The sequence below is a fragment of the Pholcus phalangioides genome, unplaced genomic scaffold, assembly GCF_987345545.1.
Source record: "Pholcus phalangioides strain wild (caught in Gottingen) unplaced genomic scaffold, Ppha-v1.0 ptg000015l_1, whole genome shotgun sequence".
Classification (NCBI taxonomy): Eukaryota; Metazoa; Arthropoda; class Arachnida; order Araneae; family Pholcidae; genus Pholcus; species Pholcus phalangioides.
Window position 1 is genome coordinate 99,730,397 of NW_028301608.1, and position 16,150 is coordinate 99,746,546.

Below are 16,150 nucleotides of genomic sequence, written 5' to 3' on the forward strand. Positions count from 1 at the left end.
AAAATATTTCCCTTGGGAATTTCTAACGAATCAAATTTATGTTGTAAAGAGTTATGCTTGTTTCTTGTGATGTTGGTGATGCTATCTGCCTTCCATATTTTATCCAGCATTAAAATCCCACCGTTGAAATCTACGCGTTATTTGGATGCTTTTTCTAATTGGAAGTATGCCTCCAGGATCAAAGATTCGCTTTCACGTAATTTGCGAAAATGGGACTATCCTGTGCACCCTGAATGCTATATAACTGGTCTTTAAGTTACAGGTCTTGCATGGTATGTGGATTTTTTAAGACGGCCCCAGCACTGGGAAAAACTAAAAAGGATGTTTTCTAGTGGAAATACGTAGAAATCTCACTATGGACATGACAAATTCCGAACAAACCTCTCATGATTTGTCACCCTCTCAGTGTGATAAATATGGTAGTTTGGATAGTAATCATCACAAATGTTGAGAACATATAATTCTGATAATTTTTGTACCACTTTGAAGTTTGTGTGTGAATGAAACTGTACGCAGGGAATTTGAGGTGTGCCATGGCATAAAATTCGATTGATTCAAACACGGTTTCTCCGATAAAGAATCACGTTGTTTGCGGCGTCATTCATGTCAAAAAAAAACCGCAAATGCGATCGAGAATTTACCGTAGACCGTGTTTTGTTTAGGTTTCGATTCTCGCAACATGTGATGACCACTATCCTTAGAATACCGCTATTAATTACTATAACTCTTTTATATGTAATTTCTTTTTTTCTGTTCAAGGAAACGTGCGAAAAAGCGAGAAAACCACCGGAAATCAACAGGAAATCACCCTGTGGTGGTGATTGCTTTACATAATATGGAATCATGAGGCGAGAAATATCATTGTGTTTCTCCACGACGTAAACAAGAACTTTCGAGGCCAAATGTTTCTTTTCGGTGGACCGTAATAAAGAATAATGAAGTCCTATGTAGAAGAAAAAGCCGCACTCGCAAGGGCTGGATGCAGAAAAGTAAGCGTTTCTCTCATTTATTGTTTTTTTAAAGAAAAAAAAAATTCTTTTGTGTGAAAAACCCACGCCCGTTTATTGACCCATTTCTTCATTTTGTTAAAACGAATTATTCCATACTTTTATTTGGAATATATTCTTACCACGAACAATATGGCTTTTGTTCTGCTACCCCCATCATAGACCGAAGAGGATATTTCAAGTCCATTTAAATAAATAGAAAAACCTACCACGCATACGGTTGACATAGTTCTTCGCTCAAGTAAAATTCACTTGTAAACCCTCTTAAATTTGACTACTGAATTGCCTTTACAATCTTTGCCCCGATGTAAAAATCGTAAGAACTGACAGACTCTTTTGTATGACTCGGTGATATCTTGAGTCAGCTCTGACTGACATTTTTAAACTCCATTTCTGAGAAAACTGTTTCGACAGCATGATTTTCAGAACAAATACCGAATTTAAAGTTTTGACAAGTCAAGATGAGGAGTATGGACCGATATAATATTGGTGATTTTTGTTTTGTATATCCTACAGCAGTGATTTTTCACAGCTTGTGGTCCTCGGACCCCCCACCCAAGGGTCCATAAGTAATTTGTAAGGGGTTCCGCAGGATCATTTTCATTAACTACCATCCCACCAATTTGCGCTGTGAAATTGTAATTTATTGAATTTTTCATGATATGCAAATTCTAACAAACAATACATTTTGAATTTTATGGGAAGGAGGGAGTGCGTCGGAATTGACCTTCTGACGTAACGGGGGGGGGGGGAGGGGGGAAAAGCCGCGACAACAAAAGTTTGGGAAACACTTTTGTCCTACAGGATTTCTAACCGAAATAGCCACCACTATATACGTCTACAAAGCGTAGGGCTGACAAGGCTTTAGCATGGGGTCCGGGATGATTCTTATTATTTTTGTTTCTTCACATTCACTATAAAGGGTCTCATGAAAAATCTGGCCTTGGGGCCCCGTCAAAGATCACAGTATAGGGGCCCTGCTGCACGATGTGGGGGGGGGGAAGAGTCACGATGTTCATGACAGCATTCTCAAACAATAACCTCTGTGCCGAAGGGAATCTTCAAATAATATCCGCGCTCAAGGGTAGTGAGTTGCAACTGTTGTACCGATTCTTCTAGACAGGGGTATGCATTGAGTTTAAAATTATAATATCAGCAATATTAATGCTTTATATTGGCATAATTTGGGACTAAATATAGGTGTGTTATATGTGAAGGGAAAACATGATAAGATGTCCTGGGAAACCCTGGGTTTCCGTGTAACCCCATTAGAAAAACACTGGTCCATGTCAAAAACAGCAGAGCGCCTCGAGAAAAAATCTCTACCCGTGAGGGACAAATTTTTGGCGCCCCGGCCATGTTTTTTAGTCAAAAAATCTTTTTTTTTTTGCCATTTCAACTCCCAGAGTGGCGCCATATGCGGCCAACCCTGGAGAAAAGGCTGAGAAATCCAAATATTTCTGTAGTTTTCACAGAACAGCTTCATTCAGTCTCTTTAATACGTTTTTGTTCTGGAGAAATCAAGAGCGATGGATTTCTTATTTGGATTTTATTGATGGATTATTATGGACACCCCCACCCACGATCTCACAGGTTATTTTGGACGTGCAACTGGCAAACATAATCCATTTTTGTTCATTCAGTCAAGAGACGATCAGTTAAATCACTTTCCAACCCAATTTGCGACTCTCGATGACAAGCACTCATGAAATTGAAAACATTTTGTACGCTAATGGGGATTGTCTGTTAATAGGTAGGCCTTACTATTGAAATAAATTGAAGCAGTGTTCCACGGGATTTTTTTAAAAAGTGTACGTTAATAGGAGGTTCCCGCTGTAGGGGGGTAAATGCCCGTTATTGGAGATCCCACTGCGATTGCTGCACTTAACATTAATTAATTAAACATTAGTTAATTCATGGAGTAGAATTTACTTGTATGTGTTCAAAGTATTCAAGAGCCTTAAAGGGATGAGATTGTGCGTAGCAATTTTACAGTTTAAATCAATTCTTCACTATTTTTTTGAGTTGCGAGCACTGTTTATGCCATACATGCTCAACCCATGGCCTGCAGGCCAAATGTGGCCCCTCGGAGTCAGCCATCTGGTGTGGCCCGCGACAGATAAACAAACCACTTAAGTGGCTAACGAAAGATTATCAAATCAATAAGGTGGCTCGTGACACATTTCGGAATTACTTTAGTGACTCACGGTACATTTTAAGATCATTCAAGCTGCCAACAGCATATATCCAAATCACTTGAGTTTTAAGCGACCCCAAGCACATTTCCAAATCAATCGAGAGACACGCGGCACACCCCCCAGTTCACTAAGTGGACAGTGGTACATTAGCAGATTAGGTGCTTAAGTGGCCTGAACCTGAAAAACCAGACACATTCCCACGTTACTATTACTATGGAACCTCTAACGTATAGGAAGTGTGCTGGAAATGCTTAAGTGGCCGGCGGCGCATTTCCAAATCATTCGAGGCCACAACTGGGGGAGAGCTGAGTGGATCTGGTGTCCCAGGCGCTAGACCAGGAAGGGCGCTGAGTTCACTCTTTTCTGTTCAAGAATAACGTGAGGCGTCAAAATGGAAATGGACACTGGTTGACCAACGAAGTAAATTTTCATTTCTAGTTCCGGCCCTGCTCGAGTGGTCCGCGTCACGCTTCCAGATCAGTTGAGTGGATCTCAGCATCAGATTACATAAGCGACCCGAGACATATTTATAGATTAGTTTAGTGACTACTGGCACATTTCCAGGAAGCGCATTTTCAAATCAATCAAGTGGCCCGAACTCTCCAAAATGATGAGCACACTTGGTTTATGCCCTACACAAGAAACGCACCTCAACCAAAACCAGACCAAACTCAGCATAATGCGAGTTCATTAATGTAACTTGATTCATTTATGGTGGAGTAATCATATATCCTGGGATCTTTGGTAGGATCCCCCACTCCCTCAATTGTAAACATTTGGTGCAAAAAATGATGGGACTCATCCCGGCCCCACAGACTGGAGCCCTATCTCAGCAACCCCCCCCCCCCCCCAAGGTGTATGCAATTAGTGAGTGGGGAGGATATCAATCAAATCTCAGGGGCCCGAAATTAGTCACAAGCGTTGAACGCTTTTAGATGCACCTGCGATCACCAAATTAAAGATGCCTAATGCTCTTGTTTGCACATTCCGATAATCTCTCATTACTCACATACATGTGTCATTGAAAACTTATAGAAAGATAGCAAAAGATCGGGGAATTTGGCGATTCCTATAATAAACGTTTTCTGCACTATAACTTCAGGGGAATTCCACGTTCTATGTCTCGAGTACACCTGAAGATAAAAATGACGACGAAAGCCATAAAAGGCCAGCATCTGCTGCAGAAAGGCACTCATTTCTACAATACGCCCTGCTCAATTTTCGGGACACCGATGACAGGTGAGGTGTTTCTCATATTGTCACTTTAATCATAGCATGAAGACACCTTCTGAAATATATCTTGGTATTTATTCCATCTTTATGGACTTGTCATTCGTAGGTATCAGAAATTTTCAAAAAACGTAGGAGGTTCCTTAGCAGGAACCATAAGGATTTTGGATTATCTGAAAGTGAAGCGGGCGAAGAAAGACAACGAAACCGGATGGACGTGGAAAGAAGTAACAGATCTGGTGAAATACACACATGTGAGCATGTTAACCACTTTGTTAAAACTCATGTTTTTAAAGGAGGGAATTTTTTTTTTTTTTGCAGTGTTAAAACTACTTATACCTTTATTTTTTTCAGTTCCCTATAGTGAATTCCCTATTGAAGTTGGATAATGATCTCCATAATAGACTCGCCGTTAATACGTTCAGAGGTAAAAACATATTTCCATTCAGTTACTTGGAAAAAAACGTACTAATTTTAGCACATTATACGCCCACACCCACATATGCCAATTATGTTGCGATAAAATGCAACTTTATTAAAAGTCTATGTGTTAATCTTGTGAATCTCCCATTTTTTTCATAATTTCTTCTGCTTAACATGGAGCCTCAGAGGTTTTCAACCTGGTGCTTCCTGAAGCACCCAGGTGTGCTCAATCAGTGCCCTCATCACGCATGGGCCCCACCAACAACTTCTATAACAGAATGCCTCCGCACGAAGCTTTGACGTCACTGAAGTCATACATTTCACTTGCAGCCATTGGATATAGCAGTCCGAAGTATGCGAAATCTTTACCCTTTTTTTGCAATATATCCAATCACTATAGGTGAAATAGACGATTTCAGTGACGTCACGAGCTTCGCGCGAAGGCTTTTCTGCTATAGAAGGTGTTGGCCCAAGTGCGAAAGGGGAACTCACAATTATGAGATGTGATTATAACTGTCGGCAGTAAATGTGTATGTAAATTGATAGGCAGATATTTCTAATCAGATGGGGGGGGGGGGGAAGCTCAGAAAAATCATTTACTTGGGTGTCTATGAAGCTCTTAAGACGGCTATGTACTCAATGTTTATGTTTGATTTCGTATTCGCTATGTATTGATCGACTCCTTAATTAAACACCTCATTCAAGGGGCATTAGATTTTCATTATAGTAATATTTCTAACAGTATTCACGCTTAAACGGATCCATATGTGGAACCAATGTGCAACTAACTCGTTAAAATTGTCAGACATGTGCTACAAGATAATCACTTTCATTCACATATTAACTTAATTTACAGCTGTAATGACGTACATGGGGGACTTGCCCTCATCTGGAGACCAGAAGAACATTGAATGCATCTACACTATATTAGTGGTAAGTATTATTGACAAATAGTAAGGGAAGTGATTCTCAAAATTTTAACATCGGTGGTTTCTTTGCCCCATCTGTGACCATATGCCAGAAACACGAATGCGTAAATTTTCACTTTTTTTTTTAATCAGCTGGTTAGGAGCTGGTTATGGACCTTATTATGAAGTTTTGCCAGAAACGTGAATATGTGTCCCTATTGAAACAACGTGAAACACAAAACATTTTAAGAAAATAACCTCCATAGAACAGGGATAGAGTAATCATTTCAATTCAAACGTCATTTGTGTTCTTTTCCCTCCCAAGAATTTGCACATACATGTTTCTGGCATAAGGGGGACGATAAGTCCGGAGTATCCTACCCTTTTGGTTTTCTGGGTCGTATTAGAAAGGGGGGGGGAACTTTTTGCCGCACTTGAACAACAAATGGTAGTCGAATCCAAATTTACCATCTGGGAAAAAAATGATAGCTATATTTTCCTAAAAAGAAATTTTCTTTAGGGTTTCATGTGGCCCGTACGTTGAACACTCCTGCCATTTTGTTTACGTACGGTATCCTCATGTAAATAATTATTTTAAAAATTTGATAAATTCCAGTTAACACTAAGCACTGAGTGGATCAATATTCTTAGTTCGAGGCGATGCCCTTTGGATCCGCGAAGCACACTTTCAGAACCCCTGTAAGCCATTAAAAAAGTGCATTCAGACCCCCGATATAATGAATTTTTTAGAAGTTTCTGTACGTACATGTGTATTATATCAATCCCAATTTAACGATTAAAAATGTCGAGCTCATCTGATTCGTTAAATCGGAATTTGACGGTATTGTATTCAATATAACCGTTAAATTACTCAAATTTTCTACGCGTATTCTGTCCACGTCCATTCCATTATTTGTTGTTAAAAAATTGATTTTCTTTTACAGATCGACATTATTTTCCTCGATATACTGTAATGGAGTAATTCTTTAGGAAATCATAGCGCGATGGTTCTCAAAGTGTGCGCCGCCAACCACTGTTAGAGGCACCGCGGTGAGTTATCCTTATTAATGCGTGCCTATTTAATTCCAGTTGACTTTCTGTGGTTCCCAACTTCGAGACGCGAATTCGAGCCTCTATCTCCCTGCTAAAAAGTCTCGCCACAGAGAACAACAGGCCTGCAACGCTAGTTATTCAATCGTTGCACTTCACTCGTAGTTCGAAATATAGATGGCAGCACTATAATAAGCATTACATAGAAACAAACCACGTTAGGCTCACAACATGGACACCCACATTCCAACATGTACTGATTCTTCAGAAGTTCCGCAGAGGAATATGGACGAGGTGCATGTGTGGTTTAGTAGTAGTAGTATTCAATTCCATGAAGTGGCTCTTTGTTAGACTATTCTGAGGAGCCGCGGAAGACAAAAGTTTGAGAATCACTGATATAACGTATTGAATACACTCAATGCTCATTCAATATCTTTCATTATATGTGTTTAAATAAGTATCATCAATATCTAATCTATAGATAACACATCATCATCCAGAGCTGCGAGATGAAATTTTTTGCCAGATCATGAAACAAACGACGAACAACAAGAGCATGAACAAGTAAGGATTATATGCTTCGTACTTTTATATCATGGGCGTATTAACTCCGGCTCATGGACCAATTTCCCTATTTCAAAATATTACCCAGTCCAAAAACAGTTGAAAAACATTTTTTATTTTAAAATGAGCAATGAAACTGCTACAGTATTGGGTACGCGAAAGGGAGTTGGATAAACTACGATTGACGTTCATTTGTCAGCACTGAATGAAACTATAGGTGTGCTTAAATTGGTTGGTTCTATCAGTTTGGTCCTGGAATCAATAGTTCAGCTCACATATTTTCCACGGAAGTAATCCTGAGAGAAATGTAGCTCACCAGCCGAAAGATTTGTGCAAAGCTTTATGGAGTATTGAGGAAAAACTCTCTATAGGATGAATAATATTTATTTTTCCTTGGATGTCCGAAATCCGTCCGGCTCGTGAAGTAATTTTTTTCGCTGTTTATTAAAATTTTCGAAATGCCTAAATTTTGGTTCACTATAACCAATTTAATAAAAACGCATTTTAAAGGACAGGACAAAAAATTTCGTGCGTTATGCGGGTTAGTTAATGATAATCACAACAGTACTGACTTGAAATTACCCACCTCTGACTTGGATGGCTTCTCGATTGACAACAAACCACCGGGCAAATTAAAATGTGTGTTAATAAATGCCAGGAGCTTGGGTACTCCTGGCATGAAACTATGATAGTTGTGGAGGGCTTGGATCTTATAGCCATTACAGAATCTTGGGCAAGCGATGGGGCTGAATCTTTCTTACACATCTCAGGATACGATACTTTTTTGAGAAATAGATCTGATAGGAAAGGGGGTGGAGTGTTGATATACGTGAAATCCTGTTTGAAGGCTAGAGAGTGTAACGTGCAGAGAAGTGATATTGAAACCATATGGGTTGAACTTGAGAGCAAAAGACGTCATAAACTTATTGTTGGGGTTTGTTACAATCCACCGAATAGGGATCAAAGCTACATTGCCAAAATGCATGATGAAATTTCCTACATGTGTAAGCGACAGAGGGTTCTCATACTAGGGGATTTCAATTACCCGGGTATTGATTGGGAGAACCTTTCATCTGGAAATCAGTATGAAAGAGACTTTCTTAAGTTGGTGCTCGATAATTTTTTGTATCAGCATGTATCAGAAGCCACAAGGGGTACTGCTATTTTGGATTTAGTTCTTACTAGTTCTGAGGATCTAGTTGAACATGTTTCGGTGGGGGAAGAGTTTTCTTCCAGTGATCATCGTATCGTCAGATTTCAATGCAACTTTTCCTCGGGTAAGGTTGATAACAAAAGACTGGTTCCTTGTTTTCGGAGAACTAACTTTGATGTTTTGAGAGGAAGGTTAGCGGAAGTTTTCAAAGACCGGTTGGAATCAGTAGGGGTGGTAAGTCAATGGGAAGAATTTAGTACGAAGCTGTCCTCTGTTTTGCACGACGTCATACCCTTTGTTCGAAAAAAGCGTGTTTGTACATCACACCCTCTATGGTTCACGGATAGCGTGCGGAACCTTTATCTTGAAAAGAAAAGAGCATTCAGAGAGTATAAAAGTGGACGTGGTGACCTATCATTGTTTACTGATAAAAGAAGACTGTTGAAGAAAGCGATAAGGGATAGTAAAAAGGAAGTTGAATCTAGGTTGGCAGATAACATTGGCTCTGACCCAAAATCATTTTTTCGATACGTCAATAATGGATGTAAGGGGACAGTTGGTCCCCTCTCGATAGGAGGCTCTAAGGTAGAGAGCAATGTAGGCATGTGTAGTGCTTTCAATGACTTTTTCGCGTCGGTTTTTAATGGAGATAATGATATTCGATATACGGGTGTTGCATGGGGTAATGGAACCCTCAACGATATTCAAGTAGAAGACGTGGAGGTCCTAAATCTTCTAAGAAATGTATGTGCAAGCAAAGCACCAGGACCAGATGATATCTATCCCAGGGTTCTCAGGGAAGGTGCTAATGAATTGTTGGGGCCAGTCGCACAGATATACAGGAGTAGTGTTGCTGAGGGTATCGTCCCGAGAGATTGGAAACTGGCTAACGTTGTTCCGATATTTAAGAAGGGTAGTAGAGAAGTGGTGTCTAATTATCGTCCAGTGAGTTTGACGAGCTCCCTCTCGAAAATTTTGGAAATTATCATCAAAAGGCAGTTTGTGAAGTGGATAGACGAGAATAATGTATTGTCGGATAATCAGCATGGGTTCAGGAAGGGGAAGTCATGTGTAACTAACCTCCTTTGCTTCTATGATTACGTGACTAAGGCTTTGGGTAAGAGCAAAAATGTCGACGTTGTTTACCTTGATTTCCAGAAGGCATTCGATCGGGTACAACATGGCAAACTCTTGAAGCGTTTACACGAGATTGGAATAGGGGGCAAGTTGCTGAATTGGATAGAATCGTGGTTAAGAGATAGGTCGCAACGAGTTATGGTGAACGGGGAATTCTCTGGTTGGACAGACGTCACAAGTGGAGTTCCTCAGGGAAGTGTCCTTGGCCCCATACTTTTTTCACTTTTTATCGACAAACTCGATCAGGGTATCGATGGAATTACTAGCAAATTCGCAGATGATGTGAAGCTAATGGGGGTAATCGGGAATGAAAGCGATAGGGAGTTGCTCCAGACCAACTTAGACAAGATTGCAGCATGGGCAAATGAATGGAGCATGACGTTTAGCGTAGATAAGTGCATGGTCGCTCATTTTGGTTCGAACAACCCACGGTTCTCTTACGAGTTGAATGGTGTCACTATCCCGGATGCAACTAGAGTCACCGATTTGGGAATTCTCATTGACGAGCGACTTAAGTTTTCTGAACATTGTTCAGCGGTTGTCAAAAAAGCGAATAGAATGCTTGGTCTCATTTTCAAAAAGGTCTCTTCGCGTTCTCCTAAAGTCATTCTTCCGCTTTTTCGAGGCTTAGTTCGTCCTGGACTGGAGTATGCGGTAAGGTTTTGGAGACCATACCTACAGAGGGACATAGACTTGATTGAAGGGGTGCAGAGAAGAGCTACGCGTGTCCTTATTGGCACACAGGGCTTGAGTTATGAAGAGAGACTTCATTTTTTGAATATGTTTACATTGGATGAACGCAGGTGTCGAGGAGATATGATCGAAGTGTTCAAAATTTTCAATGGGATGGATAGGATGGACCATGAACTTTTAGTACACCGCCAATCAACTGCTTTTACAAGGGGACACCAGTATCGATTGGTGAGGGACAATGCAAGGTTATGGTGTCGCAGGGAATTTTTCTCTAATAGGGTTGTTAATAAATGGAATAGCTTATCCCCGGAGGTAGTAAATTGTAACACAATTGACACGTTTAAAAAGAAATGCGATAAACATGTTGGGGTAAATCGAGAAGCTATCCATTCTTAGAATAAGACAACCATAAGTATTCTTTATGGGCATTGTATAATATTTTATCATGTGTATATATTGTTTATAATTTGTGTTAATTGCATTTTTAATGGGGTTGCTGTATTTTCGAAACATATGACATCCATATTTTTATGGGCATCTTTTTATCAGCCACCTCGTTGGGCATTTTGCCTGTTGTGGCGTTGTATTTGTATTTGTATTTGTATAATAAGAAAGATTTTTTAGAAACTATGATAGTTGTGGAGGGCTTGAATCTTATAGCCATTACAGAATCTTGGGCAAACGATGGGGATGAATCTTTCTTACACATCTCAGGATACGATACTTTTTTGAGAAATAGATCTGATAGGAAAGGGGGTGGAGTGTTGATATACGTGAAATCCTGTTTGAAGGCTAGAGAGTGTAACGTGCAGAGAAGTGATATTGAAACCATATGGGTTGAACTTGAGAGCAAAAGACGTCATAAACTTATTGTTGGGGTTTGTTACAATCCACCGAATAGGGATCAAAGCTACATTGTCAAAATGCATGATGAAATTTCCTACATGTGTAAGCGACAGAGGGTTCTCATACTAGGGGATTTCAATTACCCGGGTATTGATTGGGAGAACCTTTCATCTGGAAATCAGTATGAAAGAGACTTTCTTAAGTTGGTGCTCGATAATTTTTTGTATCAGCATGTATCAGAAGCCACAAGGGGTACTGCTATTTTGGATTTAGTTCTTACTAGTTCTGAGGATCTAGTTGAACATGTTTCGGTGGGGGAAGAGTTTTCTTCCAGTGATCATCGTATCGTCAGATTTCACTGTAACTTTTCCTCGGGTAAGGTTGATAACAAAAGACTGGTTCCTTGTTTTCGGAGAACTAACTTTGATGTTTTGAGAGGAAGGTTAGCGGAAGTTTTCAAAGACCGGTTGGAATCAGTAGGGGTGGTAAGTCAATGGGAAGAATTTAGTACGAAGCTGTCCTCTGTTTTGCACGACGTCATACCCTTTGTTCGAAAAAAGCGTGTTTGTACATCACACCCTCTATGGTTCACGGATAGCGTGCGGAACCTTTATCTTGAAAAGAAAAGAGCATTCAGAGAGTATAAAAGTGGACGTGGTGACCTATCATTGTTTACTGATAAAAGAAGACTGTTGAAGAAAGCGATAAGGGATAGTAAAAAGGAGGTTGAATCTAGGTTGGCAGATAACATTGGCTCTGACCCAAAATCATTTTTTCGATACGTCAATAATGGATGTAAGGGGACAGTTGGTCCCCTCTCGATAGGAGGCTCTAAGGTAGAGAGCAATGTAGGCATGTGTAGTGCTTTCAATGACTTTTTCGCGTCGGTTTTTAATGGAGATAATGATATTCGATATACGGGTGTTGCATGGGGTAATAGAACCCTCAACGATATTCAAGTAGAAGACGTGGAGGTCCTAAATCTTCTAAGAAATGTATGTGCAAGCAAAGCACCAGGACCAGATGATATCTATCCCAGGGTTCTCAGGGAAGGTGCTAATGAATTGTTGGGGCCAGTCGCACAGATATACAGGAGTAGTGTTGCTGAGGGTATCGTCCCGAGAGATTGGAAACTGGCTAACGTTGTTCCGATATTTAAGAAGGGTAGTAGAGAAGTGGTGTCTAATTATCGTCCAGTGAGTTTGACGAGCTCCCTCTCGAAAATTTTGGAAATTATCATCAAAAGGCAGTTTGTGAAGTGGATAGACGAGAATAATGTATTGTCGGATAATCAGCATGGGTTCAGGAAGGGGAAGTCATGTGTAACTAACCTCCTTTGCTTCTATGATTACGTGACTAAGGCTTTGGGTAAGAGCAAAAATGTCGACGTTGTTTACCTTGATTTCCAGAAGGCATTCGATCGGGTACAACATGGCAAACTCTTGAAGCGTTTACACGAGATTGGAATAGGGGGCAAGTTGCTGAATTGGATAGAATCGTGGTTAAGAGATAGGTCGCAACGAGTTATGGTGAACGGGGAATTCTCTGGTTGGACAGACGTCACAAGTGGAGTTCCTCAGGGAAGTGTCCTTGGCCCCATACTTTTTTCACTTTTTATCGACAAACTCGATCAGGGTATCGATGGAATTACTAGCAAATTCGCAGATGATGTGAAGCTAATGGGGGTAATCGGGAATGAAAGCGATAGGGAGTTGCTCCAGACCAACTTAGACAAGATTGCAGCATGGGCAAATGAATGGAGCATGACGTTTAGCGTAGATAAGTGCATGGTCGCTCATTTTGGTTCGAACAACCCACGGTTCTCTTACGAGTTGAATGGTGTCACTATCCCGGATGCAACTAGAGTCACCGATTTGGGAATTCTCATTGACGAGCGACTTAAGTTTTCTGAACATTGTTCAGCGGTTGTCAAAAAAGCGAATAGAATGCTTGGTCTCATTTTCAAAAAGGTCTCTTCGCGTTCTCCTAAAGTCATTCTTCCGCTTTTTCGAGGCTTAGTTCGTCCTGGACTGGAGTATGCGGTAAGGTTTTGGAGACCATACCTACAGAGGGACATAGACTTGATTGAAGGGGTGCAGAGAAGAGCTACGCGTGTCCTTATTGGCACACAGGGCTTGAGTTATGAAGAGAGACTTCATTTTTTGAATATGTTTACATTGGATGAACGCAGGTGTCGAGGAGATATGATCGAAGTGTTCAAAATTTTCAATGGGATGGATAGGATGGACCATGAACTTTTAGTACACCGCCAATCAACTGCTTCTACAAGGGGACACCAGTATCGATTGGTGAGGGACAATGCAAGGTTATGGTGTCGCAGGGAATTTTTCTCTAATAGGGTTGTTAATAAATGGAATAGCTTATCCCCGGAGGTAGTAAATTGTAACACAATTGACACGTTTAAAAAGAAATACGATAAACATGTTGGGGTAAATCGAGAAGCTATCCATTCTTAGAATAAGACAACCATAAGTATTCTTTATGGGCATTGTATAATATTTTATCATGTGTATATATTGTTTATAATTTGTGTTAATTGCATTTTTAATGGGGTTGCTGTATTTTCGAAACATATGACATCCATATTTTTATGGGCATCTTTTTATCAGCCACCTCGTTGGGCATTTTGCCTGTTGTGGCGTTGTATTTGTATTTGTATTTGTATAATAAGAAAGATTTTTTAGAAACTATGATAGTTGTGGAGGGCTTGAATCTTATAGCCATTACAGAATCTTGGGCAAACGATGGGGATGAATCTTTCTTACACATCTCAGGATACGATACTTTTTTGAGAAATAGATCTGATAGGAAAGGGGGTGGAGTGTTGATATACGTGAAATCCTGTTTGAAGGCTAGAGAGTGTAACGTGCAGAGAAGTGATATTGAAACCATATGGGTTGAACTTGAGAGCAAAAGACGTCATAAACTTATTGTTGGGGTTTGTTACAATCCACCGAATAGGGATCAAAGCTACATTGCCAAAATGCATGATGAAATTTCCTACATGTGTAAGCGACAGAGGGTTCTCATACTAGGGGATTTCAATTACCCGGGTATTGATTGGGAGAACCTTTCATCTGGAAATCAGTATGAAAGAGACTTTCTTAAGTTGGTGCTCGATAATTTTTTGTATCAGCATGTATCAGAAGCCACAAGGGGTACTGCTATTTTGGATTTAGTTCTTACTAGTTCTGAGGATCTAGTTGAACATGTTTCGGTGGGGGAAGAGTTTTCTTCCAGTGATCATCGTATCGTCAGATTTCACTGTAACTTTTCCTCGGGTAAGGTTGATAACAAAAGACTGGTTCCTTGTTTTCGGAGAACTAACTTTGATGTTTTGAGAGGAAGGTTAGCGGAAGTTTTCAAAGACCGGTTGGAATCAGTAGGGGTGGTAAGTCAATGGGAAGAATTTAGTACGAAGCTGTCCTCTGTTTTGCACGACGTCATACCCTTTGTTCGAAAAAAGCGTGTTTGTACATCACACCCTCTATGGTTCACGGATAGCGTGCGGAACCTTTATCTTGAAAAGAAAAGAGCATTCAGAGAGTATAAAAGTGGACGTGGTGACCTATCATTGTTTACTGATAAAAGAAGACTGTTGGAGAAAGCGATAAGGGATAGTAAAAAGGAGGTTGAATCTAGGTTGGCAGATAACATTGGCTCTGACCCAAAATCATTTTTTCGATACGTCAATAATGGATGTAAGGGGACAGTTGGTCCCCTCTCGATAGGAGGCTCTAAGGTAGAGAGCAATGTAGGCATGTGTAGTGCTTTCAATGACTTTTTCGCGTCGGTTTTTAATGGAGATAATGATATTCGATATACGGGTGTTGCATGGGGTAATAGAACCCTCAACGATATTCAAGTAGAAGACGTGGAGGTCCTAAATCTTCTAAGAAATGTATGTGCAAGCAAAGCACCAGGACCAGATGATATCTATCCCAGGGTTCTCAGGGAAGGTGCTAATGAATTGTTGGGGCCAGTCGCACAGATATACAGGAGTAGTGTTGCTGAGGGTATCGTCCCGAGAGATTGGAAACTGGCTAACGTTGTTCCGATATTTAAGAAGGGTAGTAGAGAAGTGGTGTCTAATTATCGTCCAGTGAGTTTGACGAGCTCCCTCTCGAAAATTTTGGAAATTATCATCAAAAGGCAGTTTGTGAAGTGGATAGACGAGAATAATGTATTGTCGGATAATCAGCATGGGTTCAGGAAGGGGAAGTCATGTGTAACTAACCTCCTTTGCTTCTATGATTACGTGACTAAGGCTTTGGGTAAGAGCAAAAATGTCGACGTTGTTTACCTTGATTTCCAGAAGGCATTCGATCGGGTACAACATGGCAAACTCTTGAAGCGTTTACACGAGATTGGAATAGGGGGCAAGTTGCTGAATTGGATAGAATCGTGGTTAAGAGATAGGTCGCAACGAGTTATGGTGAACGGGGAATTCTCTGGTTGGACAGACGTCACAAGTGGAGTTCCTCAGGGAAGTGTCCTTGGCCCCATACTTTTTTCACTTTTTATCGACAAACTCGATCAGGGTATCGATGGAATTACTAGCAAATTCGCAGATGATGTGAAGCTAATGGGGGTAATCGGGAATGAAAGCGATAGGGAGTTGCTCCAGACCAACTTAGACAAGATTGCAGCATGGGCAAATGAATGGAGCATGACGTTTAGCGTAGATAAGTGCATGGTCGCTCATTTTGGTTCGAACAACCCACGGTTCTCTTACGAGTTGAATGGTGTCACTATCCCGGATGCAACTAGAGTCACCGATTTGGGAATTCTCATTGACGAGCGACTTAAGTTTTCTGAACATTGTTCAGCGGTTGTCAAAAAAGCGAATAGAATGCTTGGTCTCATTTTCAAAAAGGTCTCTTCGCGTTCTCCTAAAGTCATTCTTCCGCTTTTTCGAGG

The 16,150-nt window shown here is 40.5% G+C and overlaps 1 protein-coding gene across 2 annotated transcripts in view; it reads left to right on the forward strand.

Moving 5' to 3' along the window:
- LOC149077187 (unconventional myosin-XV-like) overlaps nt 1-16,150 on the forward strand; it is a 46,511-nt gene that overhangs the window by 11,188 nt on the left and 19,173 nt on the right. Inside the window, exons 3-8 of one of the 2 annotated variants that reach the window (XM_089244928.1) lie at nt 760-989; nt 4,308-4,444; nt 4,545-4,689; nt 4,790-4,862; nt 5,715-5,791; nt 7,298-7,380. In XM_089244928.1, coding sequence (XP_089101054.1) covers nt 936-989; nt 4,308-4,444; nt 4,545-4,689; nt 4,790-4,862; nt 5,715-5,791; nt 7,298-7,380 — 569 coding nt within the window. In that variant the 5' untranslated portion in view covers nt 760-935. Of the gene's footprint in view, nt 1-759; nt 990-4,307; nt 4,445-4,544; nt 4,690-4,789; nt 4,863-5,714; nt 5,792-7,297; nt 7,381-16,150 lie in introns of those variants that run through there. The other variant, XM_089244927.1, reaches the window with a different exon arrangement.